The sequence below is a fragment of the Lonchura striata genome, chromosome 4A (genome assembly GCF_050655825.1).
Source record: "Lonchura striata isolate lonStrDom1 chromosome 4A, ASM5065582v1, whole genome shotgun sequence".
In the NCBI taxonomy this organism is placed as follows: domain Eukaryota; kingdom Metazoa; phylum Chordata; class Aves; order Passeriformes; family Estrildidae; genus Lonchura; species Lonchura striata.
The window spans coordinates 5,387,580-5,412,777 of NC_140742.1; the positions used below are offsets into that span (position 1 = coordinate 5,387,580).

Below are 25,198 nucleotides of genomic sequence, written 5' to 3' on the forward strand. Positions count from 1 at the left end.
TTTGTCTGTAACTGCTCCCGTGCCCTGGAATTACTCATTATTCCACTTGGGATCCAAACCATCGGAGGCAGCTGGGTTGGAGACAAGGGCAAAGGTTGGACTGGGTGAGCTTTAAGGTCTCTTCCAACCTAGTCATTCTGTGAATTCTGTGAATTTTAGCATTTCCAACTGTCTGGTGTGAATCCCTGATGGTTTCCAGACTTGGGGTGGGATGATCCCATATCTGCCAGCCCTCAGGAGCTCCCAGGGAGCTGCTGAGCAGTTTTCCATGGAATGTGAGCTGGAATCAATGAGAACCGAGTGTTCCTTTGGGGCTGGCCGGGCTCCAGAGGCTGTGCTGGCTGGAATTGGGCTGGACCAAAGGGAGACTGATGCTGGGCCTTGCAGAGCTCACCTGGAATTTGGGCTGGACCAAAGGGAGGCTGATGCTGGAGCCTTGCAGAGCTCAGCTGGAATTTGGGCTGGAGCAAGGGGAAGATGATGCTGGAGCCTAGCAAAGCTCAGCTGGAATTTGAGCTGGAGCAAGGGGAGGATGATGCTGGAGCCTAGCAAAGCTCAGCTGGAATTTGGGATGGAGCAAGGGGAGGTTGATGCTGGAGCCTTGCAGAGCTCAGCTGGAATTTGGGCTGGAGCAAGGGGAAGATGATGCTGGAGCCTAGCAAAGCTCAGCTGGAATTTGGGCTGGAGCAAGGGGAGGATGATGCTGGAGCCTAGCAAAGCTCAGCTGGAATTTGGGCTGGAGCAAGGGGAGGATGATGCTGGAGCCTAGCAAAGCTCAGCTGGAATTTGGGCTGCACCAAAGGGAGGCTGATGCTGGAGCCTTTCAGAACTCAGATTTTTGCTGCAGCAGGAAGTGAGGTCAGGCCCAGCGCTGTGGATGGGAATTGTTTGCTGGAAAGGCAGTCCTGGAGATTTTCTGTTTTTCTTAGAAGCCTTTGTAGGGTGAGAGTGTCCCTGGAAAATGTTGCCTTCTTTTGAAGATGGGAACAGGACCATGTTACATGAGATTGTTGAATTAGTCCAGAACACATCTCAGGGCCCGTTTTTACTATACGGATTGGTTTGTTCAGTTTAAAATAAGTTCTGTTGTGAAAAATTACTGTATTTCAGCTTTCTAGATGTTGAATAATCTTTGAAAACAAAAGCTCAAGCTATTTAACTTAGAAATGTGTTACCCACTATCACTTCTTCCAGCTTCAGGTTTGTTGCTGAGATGATTAAAGCAAATTATTTTCTTTTTTTGTGGATCTGTGGGCTGAATTCAGCTGAATTCAGGTTTGAGAATGACCTTTAGCTGATGTGTAATAGAAACCATGGCAAAAAATGAATCAGGCCAGAAGTGCCCTTGCAAAATGCAACCTTTCTAATATTTAATCTGTTTAATTCCATAGTGAGTCAAAAATCTTCAGGACAGTGTGAAAAAGCTGTAGAGACACCTCTACAAGTTCTGCTATTGATTCATATTTAATGAGTCACTAAATTTCAGTTTATTCCTATAAATTACAAAATTTGCCTGTTCTTTAATGCTTCCAGATGGGATTTTTTCATGCTAATTTTTAGTCTAGAATGTAAGATTTAGTGTATTAGCTCATCTTTAATGTCAGTGCAGCCTGTGAATTCCCAGGACTGTACTTTTTTTCCTTGTTTTCTTTTTTTTTTCCTGACCACTTGAATAGTTCCTGGGGATGATAAATCCCTCAGTGCCAAGAACAGACCACAGCAAAAGCAGTTTGAGCTGCTCTTCCTAAGATTTTCTGGAATAAAGTGGTTTTAGGGACCAAGCAGCTCTTTGATGCAGTTCTCCCTTTGGGTGCGTCCATGAACAACCCCCCCAGCTGCATTTGCCTCTCCAACATGACTTGGTTTGGGGTTTGGGGGGAAATCCAAGAGTTTAGAGGAAGCCTGGAACCACTGACAGACTTTTAGGGATGATGTGAAACTTGGGAACTCAGGAGTGTTGGTGGAGGAGAGGCTGGCCCCCTGAACCCCCTGATTCCAGGGCTTGTTCCCAGCAGGGGAATTCTGCCCCACTCAGGTGAGACCCCACCTGCAGAGCTGCCTCCAGCCCTGGGCTCCCAGCACAGGAAGGACCTGCAGCTGCTGGAGAGAGTCCAGAGGAGCCCATGGAGCTGCTCCCAGGGCTGGAGCCAGGCTGGGAGAGCTGGGGGTGCTCACCTGGAGAGGAGAAGCTCCAGGGTGACCCCAGAGCTCCTTCCAAGGCCTAAAGGGGCTCCAGGAGAGCTGGAGAGGGATCTTGGACAAGGGGCTGGAGTGACAGGACAAGAAGGAATGACTTTAAACTGAAGGGAGGTAGATTTAAATGGGAGATTGGGAAGAAATCCTTCCCTGTGAAGGTGCTGAGGCCCTGGCACAGAGTGCCCAGAGAAGCTGCCCCTGGGTCCCTGGAAGTGTCCAAGGCCAGCTTGGACAGGGCTTGGAGCAGCCTGGGCTTGTGGAAGGTGTCCCTGCCCATGGCAGGGGTGGCACGGGATGAGCTTTAAGGTCCCTTTTAACCCAAACCATGCTGGATTCTGTGATGCCTGAGTGTGGGAGTGAGGATGGAGTCAGGTTTGGGATGCTGCAATCTCCTCTCTGCCCCTGTGCTGGTTGTCCTCCACCTTTCCCTCAGGAGCAGCCTTGCCCTGCAGGGAGAGCAGGACTGCATTCCCTGGCCAGCTATGGGAGGGTGTTGGGAAATGGCTTTTCAAGATAGAGCTCTGTCTTTGTTTTGTTTTGCAGGAAATTGTGCTGAGTATGTAATAACTTTTCAGGAATTCTCTTTTTATTTACCCAAATACCACGTACTTCCTTGAGTGAAATGGAGACTTCGGAGTGGTGAATCCATGGATTTGTTTCCCTGGAAAAGTTGGAGGGAAGTTGGAGTTGGAGGGGTTGAGTCCCACATTCATTGACTGTGTTCCCTTGGAGGGCAGGGGGATTTTGCTGCTCTTATCAGTGTTTTCAAGGAATGAAGCAGTGCTCAAAACCCAAAATAACTTGTTTTTTTCCAGTTTGTCAGGATGTCCCTCTTTGTCCTCAGTGTTCTGCTACTTGCAGCCACCCCAGCCCAGCTGCACAGGGAAATATCAACGTTCTGAGGCAGGTGAAACTGCCCCAAAACCTCTTTAGATGGTTTTGTTCCTGTCAATACTTCTGTTTTCCCTGACATATGGCCATTGCTACTAAGACACAAAATTCGCTATTTTTTGAGTTTATCATTAACAGTTTAAAACCAATTATTTCCTGATACTCCAGATATTAAATTCTTCATCAGAGAAATGAAGTTACAGCATTAAGCAAGCAGAAAGTGTGTGCAGGTGTCCATGCAAATTAAATCCTCCCTGTGTCATTAGGCAGGAGATGAAGGGTTCTAAAAACCACAGAGATGTTGGGGCTCTGCTGTATCATTTGTCCTAAAGAGACAATTAAATTCAGCCAAGGCAGGGGAAGAGCAAAGAAACTCTGAACCTTTATTTAAAGCTGCAGAGGATGAGCACAGAAACTCTGAACCTTTATTTAAAGCTGCAGAGGATGAGTATAGAAACTCTGAACCTTTATTTGCAGGTGCCTTTGGGTCCTGTTTCAGAACACATTTTTCTGCAGCTGCTTATTTGGGGTAGCTGAATTTCGATGCAGAAGGAGTTACCCTTTGGTAAAGGGTTTTCCTCTTTATTTTAAGTACTAATTTCTGTTGTCTTTGAGATTCAAGGAATTCATATTCATATATAAAATAAAGAATTTTCATTTTGCCTGTATACAGTGAATTCCTGTTATGGCTCTTAAGGCTTAGATCCAATCTCAAAAAAATGGGAGAGGTGTAGAGGAAGAAACCTTTGCCTGAATTTTATTGTTCCAGGCAGGGGTTTTTAAGTGGAATAGTTAAAATTTTCATCTGGGCAGAGGCAATTCCTGACCTGACAAAAAGGAGATTATTTTATTCAGGAAATAAATACCATACTAAGGCAGTTCAGTGTATTTATTAAGTGTATTTAGGCCAAACCTGATGCAAATTTGCTCTTTGAGGTCCTTTCCAGCCCTTGCACCTTGCAGTGATGTTTGGCTTCTTAAAGCTGTTACTGGAGCAGCCCTGGAAAAGAATTTCCTTGTGAAAGGAGCTGGGTTTTGGGAAGTCTTGAGGAGTTTGTTGTGCTGCATTTTGTGGCTGTGTGATTGCATCTCTGATCTTGAGATGCTTTTGCAAAGGAGGAATGGGTTTTATCAGTGGATTCCACCAGCTCCTTTGCATTGTCTTGACAGCACAGGAAAACCTTTGTAATCTCAGCTTTCTTACAGATCTTTCTGTATGAAATCAGTTAAAACCGGAAGAAATTATGCTAATTATATTATATTTCTCCTACTATTGCTAATCTGCTGGAAATGCAGTCCCACAGGTACAGAACTAATCAGTTTTTGTCTTTTTTCTTCCCCAAAAATTGCCCTTTCCTTGCTGCTTGTGGAGAACTGAAGAAAGATTTGACACTTTGAAGCAGCCTGACTCGGTTCATTAACAGATTTAGGGGGGTGTTTTGTGGTTTGCTTTTTATTTTTAAGGGATTGGAGCCTTCTAACCACATTTTGCCTTCTGGTTTATGGGAGGTAATGGGAAAGAAGCAGGAAGTGTCAGCATTTCCTGTATCCTGTTATCTTGTGCTTTTTATGGATGCTGGATTAACTATACACTGAAAATTCCCTACCACTGGAAGCTTGCAGCTTGATTTGCTCTAATTACTATAATTAATTTGTATCATGTGTATTTTGACTTGCTCTAATTACAGATTATTCCCTGGAAGCTCACAACTCTGCACCATTTTTGCATTCACATTTCCCAACGGTTCTCAGTCAAAAAATTTGGGACAAAGCAGGGTTTTGTGTTGACTTAAGCTTTGTTTTCACCCTGGCAGATTTTGTATTGGAGAAATTGCATGGTTTGGATTTTTTTGGTCATCACTGAAATGTAAATTGGTATGTGCATTATTGGGGTCTGGAGTGGAAGCAGATTAGGAGTCTGAAGTGCAAATTTGGGAGTAAATTGCTGTATAAATGTAAATTTCTCTACTGTGTCATTGCTGCACCGAGGTACCAATTCCAACACTCATGACTGAATATTCCTGATAATTAAAGAGGAGAATTTTGGAAAAAGGACGTTTATTGCTTACATGAAAGGAGTTACATGTGAAAAACAGGATAATATTGGACTATTTATGTGCACTTGAGTTGGCAGAGCCGAGTTTGTCAAACAAACAGGGAATGATTTAAGGAAGGGAGGGCTGGATCTGACCTCATCCCTGTTTTTTCTTGGAGCAGGTGGTTGAGGTGAGCAGGTGTCCATGAGTGATCCCAAGAAATGATGGCTGAGCAGCCGCCCCCCCTGGAAGCCACCCCTCTGCTGAATGAAGTGCCACTTCTACCTCACATGGTCAACGGGGACAGCATCCAGCAGGCAAGTGAGCCCTGAACTGGGAGCACTGGGAGCAACTGGGATGGTGGCTCCACAAAAACCAGGCAGCTCTGCCATGGGTCTGAGAGCTGGGGAAGGATGAGGTTGTGAGCACTCACATCAGGAGTTAAACAGAAGTGTAAATGGAGAGAGGAAAAAAAATCATTCAGCTCCCAGCTAATGGACAGATGTGAAAAAAGGGCTTTAAAATGGAGCTGCAAACTCCAAAATTCAAAGGAAAAAATTTGGGGGTTAATAAAGGTTTTGAAGCTCTTGTGAAGTACTGAATAAAGATTAGCAAGGGATTGCAGAGGAAATCTATTACAGGAAAATGAAAGGAAAGACCTTGGCTTCCTGGTTTTAAGTGTCTTCATTAATAATTACAGTGCAGTGGTGAAACCTGAGTGTGTTTAGCTGAAACTTTAGAGCTTTATTGGACACAACCCTTCAGAAGTCCCTGATAGGATTAAAAATACAGGTAAAAAGTGGCAGCAGAACAATTTTTAAGCTCAAGTCTATGTAAATCGTCAGTAAATGTTAATTTAGTGTTTGGCAGAAAGAGCTGAGTGTTTGTACTACAAATACTGGGAGCTTTTCCCATCCTTTGAGGTCTGGTAGTCCATAAATGCTGAAAGTTTACAAGATCTCCTTTAATTTGTCGTTATTGCAGATTAGAAGGAGAAATCTGTGTTGTTTTAGTTGTATGCTTGGAAAAAATGGGCTTTTTAAAATAAAAAGTCCTTTTCCCTTTCTGCCTCAGACCCTGGAGGTGGAAGTACAATCATTATGTCTGGAAATGAGCAAAGTCTCCCAAGTATTTCTGAAGTTCTGGCAGAAGAAGGTGAAATTTCAGCCCTGCCCAGCTGGGAGGTGGCTCAGGTGGTTCAGGTTTCATGAGGAAAGGAGATCATGTAGATTTAGTTGGCCCCTGTCCCCAGGGCTGTGTGTATGGGACATGGAGGTGGCAGTCAGTGATATTTTTAGGACCTGGAGGAGACTTTGTAATCAGGTGAGATTAAAAAAAAAAAGAAAAAAAGGAAAATAATGGAGTCATATTGTGGAGATGCATTTGAAGAGCAGATTTGAAATTTAAATAGAATCTTCTAAAGAGAGTGTTGGCTTAGAATCTTTATTAATGCAGAGGATTTTTAATTATTTAATTATTTTCATATTATTTATGCTGTGGAGGACAGTGCTAATACTTCATTATTGTAGAGAGATTTGTTTCCAAAAACCGAACCTGTCTGTTTGGCCAGTGAATCCATTAGCTCCATTTCACTTAATGCAAAAGTTGGAAGTTTTCTGGAAGGGTTTCTGGATCCAAAAAATGTGTGATTAGGGCTAAAAGCAGAGCTGTGGCTGAGCAGCTTTGGCTGTACTGGTGCCACCAGCCCTGCAGAGGTGCTCAGCTCAGCTTCCTGGAAATGTTCCTTGTTGGAAGGTGCCTGGGACTGCGTTTGCTTCATTAATTCCAGTGAGTCACTGCTCTGAGACATGGCCTGTGCATTCCTGGGATTCCAGGCTCCCACTGCTGCAGCCCTGGGATTGCAGCACTGTTGGGATCCTTCCCTCCTTCTCCTGAGCTGCTGCTGAGAGCTGGAGTTCCTGGAAGCCTGTGCTGAAGATGTGCCACCCTCAGAGGCTCTGAATCTCTCAAACAATCCCTTTCTTGCTGAGTTTTGTCCTCAAAGATGAGCCTTTTCCTGAGGTCAATCCCTGCCTGTGGAATCCTGGATCCACAGCAAAGCTTTTTCCTGTTTCTTGTGCTCTGGAAAATCCCCAGCCCATTATTGTCAGTTTTCTTTAAACAATTAACACCACTTCTCTCCCTTTATCCCAAGGAATTTATTAGCATTGAGGTCATGCATTTGTTTGCATTCTGAAGTGACAAATCTGCATAAATTTCATTATTAATGCAAATTATGCCACGTTTAAAGGTATTCTCTGCCATCTCTCCTCCTGGAGCTATAGTAAATATTACTGAGTGCCTAAATGGCCTTTTCAGGGATTTTGGTGGCTTAGTTATATCCAGAAACAAATCATCCACCCAAAGTAAATTTTCCTGTACAAGAAGCATCAATTCTCCCCTACAAGGGAGGTTATGAAAAATAAAATCAAAGATTAATACACCAATATGCAGAAGGTGCAAAACCAATGTTAAATAGCATTTATTATTTATCCTTGGAGTCTGTAGTGATGAGGACAGTGCAACTGGTGCCTGGGGAGTTCAGGGAGCTCCAGCACAGGAAAAATTAATTCATTAATGTCATGTGTCGCTCATTTTACCAGGAATTAAATGACCAGGTGATTTCTTCAGGTCTCACCTACCTGCTACAAATGTCACTCCATGAATAGTGCAAAAACACTTTATAAAAATGGAATTGAAGAAAATTACACTGATTTTCACAGCTGCTTTAACAAATACATTTTACTTCCATTTTTACATCAGTGCCAACTGTCACCAGGGTGGAATTTTAATTGTGTACCTGCAGTTCTTACCTGGCCAAACCCCCTTTTATTAAAGGATTAGCTGTGGAATATCATAGATGTTACAATAAAGTGCAGCTGCCAAAATTCCCCCGAGGCTGGGGCAGGATGAGGGGATGGTTTGGGATCCCAGCACTGCCTGAGGGGTGATCCTGGCCCAGCTCCACGTGGATTTGTGTGCAGATGTGGGAACCACAGGGACCTGCAGGGTGTCACTGGGGCCTGGATTCCTTCCACAGGGAAAGCACACCTGGGCTCACAGGAGCTGCAGGGCAGAGGTGCTGGGAATAGCCTGGAATGCAATGTGAACCTCAGGTCATTATTGCCTCAGTAAAAGCAGAAAAATCAGTTGAAACGTAAATTAAATGCATGTTTCATGTGTATCAAGTGAGGCACTTCTGGGAGTAAACAGAGGAAAAATACAAGGATTTTGTGTCAAAGTAGGAAGAAATATTTTCATTTTACCCATCATTCAACCCATTTTCTCGTTTTACTCCAAGGTTACCAAAGCTCTGTTGTTGTTTGTCTCTAAAGAGAGGGGGTTTTCCCCAGAGAATTTCTAAAATTTAAAAAGCCCCCCAACCCATCTTCTGTGTTTTGTTTCCTGCAGGTGATTCTTGTCCAGGTAAACCCAGGTGAAACATTTACAATTACAACTGAAGATGGACACATTCAGTGCATTCAAGGTAAAGGGAGACTCAAGCTCTGAATCCAAATATCTTGATTCTAGGGTTATTCCACTGGGTTTTTTCTGTGATGTCAGATGTGTTTTCTACACTTGAAGAAATCAGATTTTTTGGTTTGTGTCCAAGCACAAATGAGGCAGCGCTGGGAATGTGCCAGGATTCCCTGAATCCTGCAGATTCTCATTCCCAGTAGATGGCTTTGCAGTGATCCTTGACTAAGTGTCTTCCCAGGATCTTAGCACATGATTTTTATGGCATTTAATGCACAATAAATTAAAGAACTTTAACAGGCACTGGGACCTCCCTGTGCTGTGAGGTGGGGGAGTCATTGCTCCACTCTGTGCCTACAAATTCCTTTTTACCTTCTGGGTGAGTGACAGCAGACCTGAGTGAGGGCAAAATATCTCCTGTAAGTCAAGTTGAATTTAGCAGTATTTCCATTTTTGGAGTATTTGTCACCATTTTACATGACATTATACAAAATGTGTCTATTCTGCTTTCAACAAACCCCCTACAGGAATACTTCCCTTGAGCTTAATTTAAAAAATTATGTATTTAAAAATTAATTTTTAAATTCCTACATCAGCTTTACCCCAATACCTGCATTTACCTTCAGTACTACAGACTTTTAGCTGTTACAAATTAAGAGCTAAAGTGATTTATACATATTTTTGTGCAGTTAAAAGACAGTGTTGGCCAAAGCGTGGTGGTTGGGATAATGCCAATAATCAACAGAGAATGGGATGCAATCCCTGGTGTTTCAGGCTCCAGGGTGAGCTCCCACCTTTGGAAAAAGGTGTCTCCAGATGGAAGAAGCCTTGATTGTTAAAAAGTGGCCCCTTGTCCCTGCCAGGTCCAGCTCATGTCCCTATGATGTCACCAAACGGTTCCATGCCGCCGATTTTTGTGCCTCCTGGTTACGTATCTCAGGTACATTTATTTCTCCTTCTCCTGCTGTGTGGTTTTGGGGGAAATTTTAATAATATTTTTTATTATTTATTGGTAATTTTAGCTGCGAAAAAAGCTATTTTTTCCATTGAACTTACCAACCGTTTCACTTTATTGTGGGTTCTGTCCCTTCTGTTACTGAGTAATGTCTGATCCAGTTTCCAGGAATTTTTTAATCCTGTTCCCAGCAGTTAAAGACACTTTTACTAACAAGGACAGCTCTGAATTGACTGTCTGAGCTCCTTGAACAGGATCCACATGTTTATTTTTCATCAGTCCTGTTTGCAGGGTGAAGCTGGGTCATGTGAACAGTCCCAACTGACTGCAGGTTTTCTATTTAATCCAAAAATTTATCCAAATTTTCAGTGCCCCTTTCTTTACCAACCCTGATCTCCTGAAGTTCCAGCAAAGCAGCCCTGCTGGAGCAGAGTGTGGTGGTGATGCAAACACTGATTCCAGTGATGTGTTTGGGAAATGAGCAGGGTTCTCCCAGCTTTGCTTTTCCACTCCCATGGATTTTCCACTCCTGGGTGTTGTTCAGGTCAGACCTGCATGTTGTTACCAGAGATACTCCCAGTTCCAGTTTGATTTATTTCTAAATTAATGTGTTTTAAAAGGAAATAATTAAAACCAAATGTGACAAGAGAACTCGTGTTGTAGTAATGTTGGAAATCAGGAGTATTCTGAGTAGGTTCGAAACCTGTAACTGTGAGTTCTTGGCTTCTCCAGGCAGTTTCTTTTTGCACACAGCTGCATTTTGGGCTTCTGCTGTTCTTCAGCTCTGCAGACCTTGAGGAAAGATTCCCCCAGACAATTTCTGATCCCTGTGAAATGGATCCCTCAGTGCAAACACTGGGCAAAGCCCTGGCAGCACTGAGCTGCTTAGCCTGAAAACCACATTTATTTGTTCTGTGTTTGCTGTCACCTGAAACCAGCAGGGTTGGGTTGTTTTCCCTTGGTTGACAAGGGATTGACAAGTTGGAAAGCGGCTTTAAATCAGAGCTTGAGTTACCTGGACTGCTCTTGTCAGATGAGGTGATAACTTTGTGTTCCCAGTGTCTGGAGGAGCCCAGGGCTGGTTTCCTTGGATTCTGCCAAAGTGGAGTGAAATAATTCAGGAGTGAGCAGCTTGTGGACTCCCAGCTCTGGAAGTGTTCCAGGACAGGCTGGATGGGGCTTGGAGCAGCCTGTTCTGCGGAAAGGCGGGGATGAGATGAAGTTTAAGGTCTTCTCCTACCTAAACCATCCTGGGATTCTGTGATTGTTCAGCACTTTGATTGTTCAGACTGACTGCCTCAAACTCCATCCCAGCAGTACCTGCCTGGTTTCCACTGGAATCCAGTCTGCTGTGCAAACCCTGCCTGTCAGGATCTGGAGATGAACCAGAGCGGGGAAATTCCTTGTTAAATGTCCAACACTTGATGGGATTGTCTCTGGCCTCACAGGTGCTTTCTCCCGTTTCCCGGCAGGTGGTGGAAGAAAACGGAGTTCGGAGAGTGGTGGTGGTGCCCCACTCGGGGGAATTCCATCCTTCCATGCATCCCCCTCCTCCTCCCCCTCCTCCCCACGTTCCCCATTACATGCACCACCCCCACGCCCTGCTCCCACCCCCCCCTCACCCCGTGTTCCCCGCGGTGCCCGGCACGGGCGAGCTCCCGCCGCAGTTCCTGCACCAGCACCCGCCACCACACGTGTTCCAGGAGCAAGGTGAGAGCCCAGCACGTCCCCAAGGCTGGGGACAGCCCCCCACGCACTCCCAGGGCTTCTGCTGCTAGCTCAGAACCCCCCTGGGGCTCAGGCACTCACCTGTGCAAAGTGTGCCTGTGTATCCTCTGGTTCTTCTGCTTGAATCCTCTGTTTTCGAGGAATTATGCAAATGTTGTATTTTCCATTCATCCCTGCTTTTGCCACTGTAAATCCCACGGCAGTGACTCCTAAAACTCCTTTCCCTAAAACTCTTTCCCCTAAAACTCTGCCCACTGAGTTTTGTCACAGCCTTGGCATGAAGTTTATTGAAAATGAACTTAATTTGATACACGAATGTATTTTTTTTAGTCCAAATATGACTGAAAAATGAACTCAAAATATTGTTGTTATCCATAGCAGAGGATGAAGTACAGACCACTCTGAAAACTGAACGAAGCAATAAATCAGTGAAGGACTAGGGTTATGTTGAATTAAACCAAGCTCTAATCCTTATTCTATTATCAAGACTTAAAACAGAAATTAGATTTAGTAAGACCATTCATTGTCTTTCAAGCTTAAATTGGTAATTAGGTATTTTGACTTGCTCTAGGCTAAAACAGCATTCAGGCTGTGTTGGAAAAATTCAGTTTGCGTCCTAAATTTGCTTAATTTTTTGTAAATGTGTCTGTAGCCAGGAAGAAAGGCAGCTGTAAAGCAGAATCTGGAGCAGCTGACAGAGAAAGGCCCAAAAATTCAGTTTAAAAAGACCCCAAACTCCAAAATCCCTGCACTTCCAGACTGACAAAGCACAGGGAAGTTCCAGGGGCTGGGTTTTAGTGATTTTTCCAAGTTATAGATTCAGATGTCAGATGAATAATTCAGAGTAATGAAGCCATTTCTCTGTTCTTTGCAGAACCTCGTTCCCATGGGAGGACAAACTTCATCCAGAGGGATGAGAGGAGTCTCAAAATGCAGGAACACCTCAAGAAGAGGCTAAAGGACAGACAAGCCACTGGCCACACCAACAATAAACTGAACAGCCCTCCCTCCTCACCACATAAAGTCCTTAATTCTTCCAATGCCACAATTCCCAATGGGAATGGAAAGGGCCAGCAAGGGGCAGTTGGAGCACTAAAGCAGAAGCAGATAGGAAAAACAAAAGGCAGTCCAGAGGCAGAGATGGGAGGTAGGTGGCATGGACAGGGGAAATCTCAATTATTTTCTATAAACTTATTGCAAAACAGGTTCTGAAAAAGCTGAATTTATCAATTCATTTGGCTGTTCAGAATTAGAGGAAGCCTGAAATCCATTATGGTTAGGTTTTTTTTTCTTTCTAGGAATCATTGGAATATCAAGTTTTTTCATTTGGTATTTATCAAATAAGGTCTTCAGGAAGATTTAACCTTAAACTTTTTCACTTCCCTGCCATTTCTGAGCCAGGACTGATCAATATTCCCACTGAGGGTGACCTCTAGGTACTTCCAGAACTTCTGGTGTCACTGTTTGTGGTACTTTTTGGTTACCCAGGAGCCAGTTAAACCTTCAAGAAATACAAAAATTTGAGCAGTTGTAGAAGCTGCTGTTTAGTTAGTTCTAATTTCAGTTTTTTAATACCTTGTGACTGCTATAAACCTCGTGCAGTGTCTTTGCTTTGCTTTGTGACAGTGTCAGGCTTCTTCCAAACTGGGAATGTTTTGCCATAAAAATTCCAGGAAAACACATCAAACAGAGATAAGATCTTATTGTCATTTTTTTTAACACCTCTCATTTTTGGAGGAATGTTTTTGTGTTGTCAAAGAAAACCTATTTCTGCTCCATTAGGAAAAGATCCCCTTTGTGCAGGATGTACTAAAAGGGTTTTTGTACCACTGTTGGTTTTGGATAGTTGGTGTTTCTGCCCCTCACACAGCCAAAACAAACAGGGGAAATGAACTTTGCACAATAAGAACCATTGTTCAAGTCCTAATGAGGCCAACTCCATCTCGTGGTGGCCTTTTGGTAACAGCCTGGGTTGCTCTCAGGCTTTGGGATAATCTGGTTTGTGTTTAAATTGCAGAATCTGACACAGAATCCAGGAAATGTGATACTCACTTGAGCATTGGCAAGCCAGTCGTAAGTATTAGCCTTAAAATCCCATTATTTTCTGAGCCTGTGCTTCCTAGAAAATAACTTGTGTTTTATCAATCCCTTTTTCTTTGTTCTTAATGGTTTAATTTTTTTAATAGAGAAGATAAATCCTGTTTAGTTGTCAATGTTCATAGCTGGGAAAGGGCAGCCATTCTGGAAATTCACTATTTCTCAGTCTGCCAGCCTGTAATCCCAGAATATTCCACTGTTGCAGTTTTCCAGTGTGTGAGAGGGCTTTACCTTGCAAACCAGGGGCCTGATAAACTCTTGGAAGTGTCCACTCTTGGAACCATCCTTTGCTCAGCAGAGAGGCTTTAGGAGTGTTGAGGATAAAGTTTACACAAATGGATCCTCTTTTGATGTTATATTCAGAAACTGGAGCAAATATTTGAATATTTAGAGACTTATTTAGGAAGGTGGAGTCTGGTGAGGGTAATTAAAATGTCTGTGCAAGTTTAATGAGCTCTTTTCTGCATTATCCACACAGTAAACAGGGGTTGTGTTCCTTTGCTCCAGCTTTTGAGGGGTTTTTTTGGTCCTTTAGTACTTTTTCCCTGCTGCTTCTGACATCTGTACTTTGAGCTACCACAGAGCTGTGTTGCCTTGGGCAGAGAGAATTTGGAGTGTGGGAATTAAGCAGCAAAAAAAATCAGACAAGAAATGTTGAGTTTTACAAATGAAGCCTGTGCTGTCCTTAGGATCAGTGGTTGAATATTGTGTGAGGAGCTGTCAGAAAATGACAGTAAGGTGTCAGTGCCTAAACCTGATCTGGGGTCCTGCCCAAGACTCCCCAGCTGAACATTTGCTCCCAAGTGAGTGATGGAAACAATGCAGGAATTTTCTCTTCCTGCCCCACTCTGGTGTTGGTTTGGTGTTGGAATGGAAAGCCTTTAGAAATGAAAAGAGCAAATCATTGCAATCCAAAGAATGCCTCTATATTCCCACTCCAAAGGGAAAGAATTCCTCCAGTGAGGAGCTTCCTAGGCCAATTAGCGACGCCATGTTATTGACTAATTAACCTTTTCTTGCAGAAAGCAAACTTACTTGCATTATTTATGCTTTTAATAGGTTTCTGATATACAAGCAAGATCAGCCGTTCTGTCCTGGAATCTCCCAGTTAGTTCACAGAATGGAGAGAGCCATAGTCATAGTCCAGCAGCATTTACATTTGAAGTAGCAATATCCAACAGTGGTAAAAATGGAAAATTTAAATCTGTCTATGTGTAAGTTTAGTTTCTTCCTTTAAGCACAATGTTTAAACCATTAACCAATCAGCAATCTCTCTATCAGGAGCTGTTTGTTGACTTGCAGACCTTCCTACTTCACATGAAATAAATTTTAAGTAATGTCACTAAAGAGTTATACATGGACAGTGGGAAACTTAAATGTGCACTACGTGGTTTTGCTTTTCAATGAGCTTTGAGCCCTGAGGTTTAAGGAAGAGCTGTAACTCTGCTTTCTGTTTGTTTTTGCCTTTTCACAGTGGGGAAGAATTAACAATTACACTTCCTGATCTCAGACCAGCCACTGATTACCATGCCAGGTATGCTGCTGGGAAGGAAATAATGCTTTTGGGGATACGGGAATTACAGGATTATTGTGGCTTCATGGAAAAGGGGTGATACAAACATTTAAAGAATCCTCTGAAAAAACACCATGCTGTGGACACTGGGTTTGCTATCTAAATTCCCATTTATCTTCTAAATTAGTTAAAATACCGCCTCATTTCCTTCCCTACCACCTTCTCTGTCTCCTCAGATTTCTCGGTTACAAACTTTAAATTATTCTCTGCTAGTATTTTTTTTTTTAGAACAACACTCTGTAGATTGCTGTGGGCTGAAGTTAGTGGTAAATGAAATAATTTAACCTTGAAATTGGATCTGAAAGTCTGATTTGTCAGCTTGATTTCCAGAGATTCTTGTCTGACCTGCAGCAGTGCAAGCAGGGAGGTGGGGATGGGATGATCAGGAGTAAATGATCCTGACTGGAGCTGTTGGGCTGGCCAGGGAGAGAGCAGCTGCTGAAACAAAACAGAGTCACACTCCGTGCTGAAGCACTGGAGCAGATGAGATTAAAGATTCCCTGCAGCAAAGTCTTGCTCTGAAGCTATGGAACAGTTCTGGGTGTGGGAAGTGCTGGGCACAGCTCCACCTGCACAGTGTTGTGTTTTCCACAGAAAGAGGCAGCACTGCTGAGAACATGAAACAATTCCTATGAAAATTGTGATTTCATTGTTTAATAACAATACAGTTGTTATTTTATGATTTAGCCTGTTTAGTGCCCATACTCCTGCACAAGTGTTGGCTGTATTTGAATTTCAAAGTGTTTTTAGCAAAAGGCTCATTTCCAGTCAGGTATCCTGTTGCCATTTTGGAACACCTGCCATATTCTCATCCCCTATGCCACAGGTATTTCAGCATGAAAATATCTCCACTATGACAGAGAGTAATGGCAGAGTAAATGAAGGGTGAGGAATGGGGGTCTGGGGTCAGCAGGTGAACCTGAGTGACCCCCACCCTGCAGCCACCGTGTGGGATTAACTCCCTGAAGCTGCCAGCTCTTCCCTTACATTTCCAGGTGCCAGTGCAACAGCCACATCATTAATTACCCTTTGTTTAGAGTTTCAGCAACCAGCAGTTCCATCAAAGAAACCATTTCAGAACTGGTGAGCTTCACCACAGAGAGCTGTGAGCCAGACTGTCCAGCTGCCCCAAAACTGATTAACAGAACCAAAAACAGCCTGAGCTTGCAGTGGAAGGTAAGAACCAAACCTGGGCTGAGTGAAGGGGAGCAGAGCACTCTGCTGGATTCCTGTGCACTGGATTGAAATTAGCTTTGGCAGGAATTCAGTGTGTGCTGTAGGTGTTGCCTTTTAAATTGCTCAGTGAAGATTGATAATGAAATAATAATTACCTTTCTTTTTTTTTTTTTTTTTTCAATGTTTGCTGAGTTTCTTGCCTGCAGCTTTAGTGTGACAGAGTTGGTAGCAGGGCTCCTCTCTTCTGAACTGGCAGAGAGGAAAAAAGGGATTTTTATTTATTTATATCTTTGCCTGAGGTTCTGGATGATAAACAGATATGACTTAATGTTCTTTTAGTTATTCTGACTCATTCAGACTAAATTTCTTTGGATGGTTTTATAGATTCTCATTTTTAATCTGACTTTAATATAACCACTGTCTGTGAAGGCTTGTTGGTAGCTGTGTTTGCTTGGTTTTTGATGTTTTTCTTATGACCATGCAGAAAAATTGTTCCAGCTAAATGACTTTAGTGAAATTATTTGTAGAACCTGTGCTTAGAAAATGAAGAAGTTCCCATTTCATGTGTCAGATGTTGCTTGTGTGAACCCTTAGATTGCACAGGCAGGTGGTAAGCACACAGTGCAAGGCAGCAGGAAGAGAGCTCTAAGAATATAATTTGCTTCATTTATAAAATCAAATAATTTATAACTTTATATTCTAAACTATCAGAACTAAAAGAAGTAGCACAGCAGCCTTGTATTAAAAGGCAGTTAGAGTTGATAATATTCAATGTGTAAAAATGTTTATAAAATGCATTTACAACCAGTTGATTTTAACTTTTTTTTCATTGTTTCTTTATTTTCAGTCCTCAAATGACAATGGTTCCAAAATAACTAATTTTCTTTTAGAATGGGATGAGGTAAGAGCTTTTCTAGTACAAAAAAAAAATCATAATGACATCTGTAGAGCAATTGCACTTAAAAATACCCTTTGCTTAGGTACAGCAGCTATTTTGGTGCAACTGTCCTGACAATTTTAAAGAGACAAATGATCAGTGGAAGGGGACAGTGTAAAACTGCCTCATTTGTCATCCAGAGCATCAGTAATTCCTGTGTTCTCTTTAAAAGCACGAGCATTTGGCATCTTTGCGTTGTGTCACAAATCTCCCTCAGCTCTTGAGTATCTTGCTGAGATGTAATGCACAGGGATAAAAAACTTGCAGAATGTGTTTTGTTTTCTGCTCAGTGTTTTACCACCATTTTGTCAAACCCCCAGTACCAAAAGTAATCAGATATCTCAGTCCTAATGGGGTTTATTATCAAGACTGCTCAGGATGACCATCAGCAGACTTGGAATGACCATGATACATTAAATTTTGCATTCTTGAGGCTCAGTAGTTTATTTTTTGAATACTGTTAAATGAGTGAAATTACATTTCTCGTGGAAGGTGTCCCTGCCCATGGAATGAGATGAGCTTTAGGGTCTCTCCCAACCAAACCAGTCTGAGATTCTGGGATTTAGGAAGATGCAGAGTGAGGAGGGTGACCTTGGCAGGGAAAAGGGAGTGACTCTGGATCTCCCTGTTTTGCAGGGGAAGAATGGCCCCTTCAAGGAATGTTACTACGGGCACCTGAAGCAGTACAAGCTCACCAGACTCACTCCCTCCACGAGATACTCCCTGAGACTGGCTGCTAAAAACGACATTGGAATGAGGTAACCAGGAGCCCAGGGATACCAAATGCTGGATTTCCCCCTGGATTCCATCAGCTGCTGCTCACCCTTGTTCCAAATCTCCTCCCCAGTGGGTTCAGTGAGACGGTGACGTTCGGCACGGCCGGGGTGGTGCCGCTGGCCCCGGCGCCGCCCGCGCTGCTGGAAGCGGGAGTGACCTGGATGGCCCTGGGATGGAGCCCTCCTGCAGGAGGGGCCTTGGATGACTCCCTCACCTACAGCCTGGACATGGAGGAAGAGGGTTCTGTAAGTGCTGGGCTTTGTGTGGAAATTTCCTTCATCGTGCTGAAATAAAAATCAACTTTTTTTTATCTTCTGGTGAATGGTCGGCAAACATTTCATGGAGTTCACGGCAGAGAGAGAAAGCATTGCTTGGAATTCATGGGAGAGATAAAGTATTGTGTGCAGTTCATGGCACAAAGTATTGTGTGCAATTCATGGCACAGAAATGAAGTTCAAGATAAAAAAAAAAATCTGATTTACTTGCTCTGGCTTTTGCTTCACCTTAAAAGTCAGTGATTGTGTTCATCTTTCTTTTCCCTCCTTGCCAGGGCTATGGATTCCAGCCCCAGTACAATGGAGATGAGCTCTCATGCACTTTAAGAAACCTGAGGAGGAGTACATCCTATAAGTTCAGGGTTTGTACCATAGTTTGGTCCTAATTTCATGTGCTTTCCTGGGCTTTGGCATTTCCCAGCAAATTTTTCAGCTTTGTATGGAGACAGCAGGAGTTCACCCATTGTCCCAACAATTACCTGTTGTTAGAGCAAGTTTTGGTCAAGTAATAATACAAACCAGATTTTTTTCACCAGCTAATTTTGGTATAAATGGTTGTCTTTATCTTTGTTGGGTTTTTAATAGATTTTTTTTACTCATCAGCATGTTTATCCTCATGTATTATCAACATATATTACTGTCATTAAAAAAACCATTTTTTCTCTATTCTGTTCCCTCCTCCAACAGCTCTTTGCCTACAACAGTGAAGGAAAAAGCAGCCCCAGTGAGGTGGTGGAATACAGCACCAAACCTGACAGACCTGGAGCTCCCAGCAAACCTGTTGTGAAGGGCAAGATCCATCCCCACAGTGTGAGAGTCACGTGGGGTAGGTGCCTTGGGGTGTTCCAGTGCTGCTGGGGTGTGAACAAGCCTCTCTCTGATTAAATGAGAGGGAACTCAGGCTGATTATTTATCTGCAGGTATTGTTATTGCGGGAGAAATACTCAACTTTACCCAAAAATGGTTTATTTTGGGGCTGTGGAACCACACTGGTGTTGTTCATTCACTTCTGGGAAGCACTGACTGCTGTCCTAATACCCTCTGGGTTTACTGTGATGTTTAAAAAATTCCTATGTTCACTTAAAAAGTAAGAACTGATTTAAAAAGTAAGAACTGATACGTGAAATTGTGAGTGTTTTCCCAGTTACTCTTCCTAGCATAATCATGATTAATAATAGGAGGAAAATTGCTCTGAAAAATGTATTGTGAATAATTAAGTACACTGGTTTCTCTTGCTGGTTGACTCATCTGTTTGAATGAATATGAATATGTTCACTGGAAAAGCTGTTAACAAAATAATGCTTTGATATTAAATCTGCTGTAACTTAAGTTGTTGATTTCTTTCAGAACCCCCCAAGGATAACGGAGGATCAGACATCTCTAAATACTTTTTGGAAATCTCCGAGGCATCAGTTGGTAAGGAATCACCTTTGGGTACTAATACAGTCCTCAGTTTCCATCCCTGGAGGTATTTAATTCACATTTAGATGTGGGACATGGTGTAGGCTTGGATTTTGGAGGTGTTTTCCAACTTAAATGATGCTTTACTCCAGCAATCACTTCTGATTTCACACGTGTGTTTGTGTGTGTTCTCTGTATAATTAATCATGTTCTCTGTATAATTAATCATTTCAGATTGATTCTCTGGCTTGACCACCTTAATAATTGTGTGAGAGAATTTCCAGGTGGGATTTTAGAGAGGTTTGGAAGGGTAAAGTGTTTTTCCTTCCCCCAGGAGGGAGGTGGGAGCCCATTTACAGCGGAGCCCAGCGGGAACACGTCTGTGACCACCTCAGGCCTGGCACCTCCTACAGACTCCGGGTGTCCTGTGCCAGTAAAGGTGGGGAGAGCCAGGTGAGCAGCAGGAGGGGAAAGGTGCTTCTGGAAACCATTTCTGTTTGTGTTTTAGCAAAATGCTTTATGTCTTGCTCTGCAATGACCTGTGTCCCTGGCAGGCCTCTGATGTCACGACTGTCACCACAGCAGCCGTTCCCCCCGGACCCTGTCCTGCCCCAGCCCTGCTGGGCAAAGCCAAGCCTAAGGAAATCACTTTGCAGTGGGGTAAGCACCAGAGTTGGAGTAAAACACTGCTCTGATTTCAGTCATCCAAATCAAAAATCTGTAGAACTCTTCAGGGAAAAAAAAAAGATAAAAATAAAAATATTGAGATGCTGTCTGTGGCCTTAGGGTTTTTTTGGGCTTGCAGTGGGGTTTTTGGTTTGTTCTGTGGGATTTTTTTAAGAAGACCAAAGATTCTGTCCACCTCTGGTAGGGCGGTACAATGAGACTTAAGCAGGCATAAATATTTTCCAGTGAGAAAGATTCCTGTCGGCCCATGACTGACACCTACTTGGCAATTTAAAAATCAACTCTTGTTTTCTTGCTATTATCTCGGTAAGGGAGTTAAAAATTAATGATGATACACTGTTTAGTGAAGAAAACAGGGAAAATGCATGAAAGAACCCTGATGAATGCCATCTCAAACTAAGTATCAGTACCTGGTTGGGGGGGTGGGGGGGGAAGCAAGCTTTGTGAAGTATTTCTGCTCAGACACATAACAAGAGCCTGCCTGCCCTAACTCGGGGAATTTAGAAATTAATAGGAAGATGCAATCTGTTTTTGTTTTGCAGGCCCCCCGGCTGTGGATGGAGGCTCTGAGATCACAGAGTATCTCCTGGAGATGGCCAGCTCGGAGCAGGACGAGCGCAGGGTGCTCTACCAGGGCCCAGCAGCTGAGTTTGGAGTGACCAACCTGCTGCCAGGGAGAACCTACAGCTTCTGGCTGCGGGCAGGGAACAAAGTCGGGGTAACCACTGCACTCACCACACCTCACTGGTACCACACAGGGGACAGCAGGCTGGTGCTGAGGGGGCTCTGCAGCCTGACTGCTGTGAACCTCTTGATGTCTGTGCCTTTGGAATTGTTGGATGTGCTGCCCTGAGCTCAGGCTCTGCAGATGTGGTGGGAGCGGCACTCTGGAGAGGGATGGGTGCCAGCCATGCCACGTTGGGAGAAGTGTGGGATAAATGTTGATGGCATAAAAGTGTTTGTGAAACAGTGCCCAGCTGCTGCTGGAAGGCAGATCCTGGCTGGGGGAGGGAGGAATTACAAAACCATGGCAGAGGGAGGAGCTCAGATATCCTGTGGGAATGGACCAGCTTCAAGTACCTGCAACTGAGCCCTGAGCTCTGCTGTTTGCTTCCCTGTCAAGTTAGAAATAGTTTGTTTGCTTCACTTGCACATCAGTTCTTGCCCTGGTGCTGTTGCTGTGTTCATGCAGTGTTGTTTTCCTGCAGTTTGGCCCCCACTCTGAGAAGGCAGAGCTTTGCACTGCTCCAGGACCCCCTGAGCAGTGCTGCAAGCCCCTGATAACCTGCAAAAGTGCAACTTGTGCTGTGGTTTCATGGGAGGTAGGTGTTGATGGTTTTCAGTACCACCCAAATTAGTGTTTGGCTTTTAGAATTGTAGTGGCACATTTATGATACTCAGAAATGAAAGAAATAGTATGGGTAGAGATTGAATATTTTAAGCCCATTTCTTGTATAGACATCTGTGTTGGGTTTGTAAACTTTGAGAGTGATTAATTGCAGTCTTAACTGGACAAATTGGGTGGCATTTAATCCTTCTCAGGGTGTGGTAATTAATATATAGTGAATTAATTATTTTAAGAGGTAAGAGACTGTGTGACAGCCAAAAATCTGGTGTGAGCTGTGGTGGTGTTACAGCCACATGTCACCTTTTAACTTAAAATCCCTTGGAACAGACCTCAGGTTTCAAACCCAGTGCTTCCAGAGGTTGGATTTGATGATCTTGGCAGTGTTTTCCAACCTTTTCTGTGACTCTCACTCAGTGTATCAGTGTGACAGAGCTCCCCCCTGGATGCTGGGGTGTGCAAGTGCAAGAGCTGAGCAGAATTTCTCCCTCACCCCACAGAGCCCGGCGTGCAATGGAGCAGAAATCACCGAGTACAGGCTGGACTGGGGCCAGGTGGAGGGGTCCATGCACATCATCTACACTGGCCCCTGCCAGAGCTATGAGGTCAAGGGGCTCACACCTGCAACCACCTATTACTGCAGAGTCCAGGTAGGAAGAGCCTTTTGGTGCCACTGGGCACTTGCAGTCTGGAGACAAACTCCAGCTAGAGAGGAATAAAGTCATGTGCTGTCACCTGCTCATGCACTAGAGAAGGTAATTGGGAAAAACACTTCCCTTATCCCCCAGTCCCTCATTCCCTGAATCTGGAAAAGTTTAGATCCTGTGCTGTGAAATACCAGCTTTACAGATGCTCTGCCCTGTTGACAAATCATTCAGGAGATTTTGGAGATTTTCCATTCTCTTCCACGTTGCTTTTAAGAACACACGGAAGGCTGTGAGAGCTGTGACTGCCTGCTTGCAAAGCAGGGATTTGGTAACTCCTGCGTGGTGTCTTTCAGGCTGTGAACGTGGCTGGGGCAGGGCTGTTTGGGGACACGGGCGTGGTGACCACTCCCCCATCAGTGCCCGCAGCCGTGGCCGTGCTCCACTTACTTGAAGAGGACCAGTTGGAAATTCCCCCTCCTTTCTCCACGTGCCTTGCAATCCAGTGGGAAGAGCCCTGCTGCCACGGGGCAGAGATCACAGGGTACAACATCGAGTATGGGGAGAAGCAGCTGGTCACTGTGGGGAGAAACACAACCCATGTCCTTGAGAATCTGTTGCCTGACACCCTGTACAGGTAAGAATTATTCTGAAATCACATTTGTAGGATTTAAAAGTCCTTTGAGGGTAGTGCTTTAAATTTTTAGAACAATTTTTCATGCAGCATACAGAATATTTGCCTAATTCATCCTGCAGCTCCAAAACAACTCCTAAAATTGTCATATCCAGAGTCCATCCAGGACTTGGCAGGAGTGCGATCGTGGTTGGTGTTAAGGTTCACATTCTGTCACAAAGCCAAGACTTTAAGGTTTCTGGGTTTAGGATTTTTCATTGGGATGCTCAGGTATGTGGCCATAAGAAGATGGATGCACAAGTAAGAGCAGAGCAAGGGTTCCTGTGACCTCAGTGTTGGTTAAAACTGAGTTGAGATTTCATTTCCAAGTGCAAGTTAATTGCTTTACTGTTTGGAGCTACACTCTGTGCACCTTTTAACTCTTGCTTTGTTACCCAGCACTTTTTGTGACCACGTGGCTGCTCTCTCCCATCCCCAGGATCAGGGTACAGGCCATCAACAGCTTTGGAGTCGGTCCTTTCAGTCATTCCATGAAAGCCAAAACCAAACCACTACCTCCTGACCCTCCCCACCTGGAATGTGTTGTCTTCAGCTACCAGAGCCTTAAACTGAAGTGGGGAGAGGGGCCCAGCAGAGCTTTAATTCCCAACCCTACTCAGTTCAACCTGCAGATGGAGGACAGGTTTGGCAGGTGAGACAATTAAAGATCTTGTGGTTTTACCACTTCAGGTTTTTAAGGTGTTTTATGTTATTCTCCCTTCTGTTTGTACCCCCGAGTCATTTGAGCATCCCAGAGTTTGCTCTTTTGCAGTTTTTCATCCCATCTTTCAACCAGAAATGCTGTCAACAACTTGACCTTTACTGCTTGTAAACAGTAAATACTATTTAAAGAATAAATACCTTACCACCCTCCTGTGCTGGCATGGTTATTTTTGGGCGTTCAAAAACAAGCCTGCATATAAGAAACGGGTTGGCCAGCTGTTCTTTAACGGGAAATTTCAATTTATTTTGGATATTCAAGGGTTGTTCTTGTGATTTAGAGGAGCTGGGCTCTGCAGCCTGAGTGGGAAGAAGGCTGGGACACCCAGAATGCAGCATCACTTCTTTGTCCTTAACTCAAATCTGAGTGTTTCAGGTCTGATGCTGCCCTACACATTGGTGATGGCTGGGTAACTGTGTGTGTGTTCTGTGTCCCCCAGGTTTGTGACAGTCTATAATGGTCCCTGTCACACCTACAAGGTGCAGAGGCTCAGCGAATCCACCACGTACCATTTCCGCATCCAGGCGTACAACGACGCGGGGGAAGGAGCCTTCTCGGAGGTCTGTGCTTTCACCACCACCAAGTCTCCACCTGCACCTCTCAAAGGTGAGCTGGCACTGCCCTGGCAACTGCTGCAAGCCACTGGTGAACAGGATTGGATCCTGCAAGCTGACCCTCAGCTGGGCTTTGCAGGGACAGAGACACAAACTCGCTCTGAAGGGCTTTGTCTGGGTGTGAAAAGGGCTCTTTTGTTGTCATCACCTCCTGCACAGTAGCTCTTCCACCCCTGAACTGAGCATTCCTACCTTTGCTCAGCTGGAAAGGCATTTCTCAGGGTTATCCATCGAAGTTACAGCAGTGTGTAGGCAAATGAGGGCACAGTTAATTCCTCTGATCTTCACTTTTTAACATGGATGTTAAAGGTCATCATTAAAGTCACTGTGAAGGTCAGAGTGCTGAGTGCCTGCAGCAAAATTGATTGACTGGACCATGGTTAGAACATAATTTCAGCTCTGCACATGGACAGAAATGCTGGGTTCTGTAATGACTTGAAAGTGCTGCTCTTCACAAACATGGGTTCACTCTGGCAGCTCAAAAAGACCAACAAGTACAACCTACACATAGCAATGATCATTTTTAAGCTTATGTCATCAAATAGAAGAAGAAAGAAACAAACAAATCTTAATTGCTTTAAGTTATTTAAATGAGTTGTCTCTAAGCATGGCAGCTGTACATTTGTAAAGACCATTGTTCTTTTTCTAAAACACCAACAAATCACTCTATTTTCTAGCACCCAAAGTGATCCAGCTGGAAGAAAACACTTTTGAAATCACATGGGAGCCTCTACAGCCGATGAAAGGAGATTCCATTGTTTACATCCTTCAGGTTGCTGCTGGCAGAGAGTTTGATCAGGTACCTTTTATACAGCATCAGGAATGTGAGGGACTTTTCCTGGGAAAAATTATTAAAAAAAGAAGGTGTGCATATTTCTTGTGGAAGTGTCCCTGCCCATGGCAGAGGGTGGAATGAGATGGGCTTTAAGGTCTCTTCCAATGCAAGCCATGCTGTGAGTCCATGATTTGAAGGTTGTAGTTCTGTCTGGGGAGGT

General features: G+C 43.9%; 1 protein-coding gene across 2 annotated transcripts in view; it reads left to right on the forward strand.

The window, feature by feature from the left end:
- The window catches only part of LOC110474371 (fibronectin type-III domain-containing protein 3a), a 39,153-nt gene that overhangs the window by 11,046 nt on the left and 2,909 nt on the right, over positions 1-25,198 (forward strand). For both annotated transcript variants that reach the window (XM_021537740.3, XM_085570605.1), the window contains exons 3-26: positions 5,305-5,440; positions 8,535-8,610; positions 9,464-9,540; positions 11,028-11,265; positions 12,158-12,430; positions 13,301-13,356; positions 14,440-14,594; positions 14,855-14,914; positions 15,991-16,129; positions 16,977-17,030; positions 17,703-17,824; positions 17,914-18,088; positions 18,394-18,480; positions 18,806-18,944; positions 19,466-19,534; positions 19,854-19,972; positions 20,074-20,179; positions 20,749-20,924; positions 21,415-21,528; positions 22,052-22,201; positions 22,552-22,832; positions 23,308-23,520; positions 24,029-24,195; positions 24,881-25,002. In XM_021537740.3, the coding sequence (XP_021393415.1) occupies positions 5,345-5,440; positions 8,535-8,610; positions 9,464-9,540; positions 11,028-11,265; positions 12,158-12,430; positions 13,301-13,356; positions 14,440-14,594; positions 14,855-14,914; positions 15,991-16,129; positions 16,977-17,030; positions 17,703-17,824; positions 17,914-18,088; positions 18,394-18,480; positions 18,806-18,944; positions 19,466-19,534; positions 19,854-19,972; positions 20,074-20,179; positions 20,749-20,924; positions 21,415-21,528; positions 22,052-22,201; positions 22,552-22,832; positions 23,308-23,520; positions 24,029-24,195; positions 24,881-25,002 (3,264 nt within the window). In that variant the 5' untranslated portion in view covers positions 5,305-5,344. The remainder of the gene's footprint in view (positions 1-5,304; positions 5,441-8,534; positions 8,611-9,463; positions 9,541-11,027; positions 11,266-12,157; positions 12,431-13,300; positions 13,357-14,439; positions 14,595-14,854; positions 14,915-15,990; positions 16,130-16,976; positions 17,031-17,702; positions 17,825-17,913; positions 18,089-18,393; positions 18,481-18,805; positions 18,945-19,465; positions 19,535-19,853; positions 19,973-20,073; positions 20,180-20,748; positions 20,925-21,414; positions 21,529-22,051; positions 22,202-22,551; positions 22,833-23,307; positions 23,521-24,028; positions 24,196-24,880; positions 25,003-25,198) is intronic.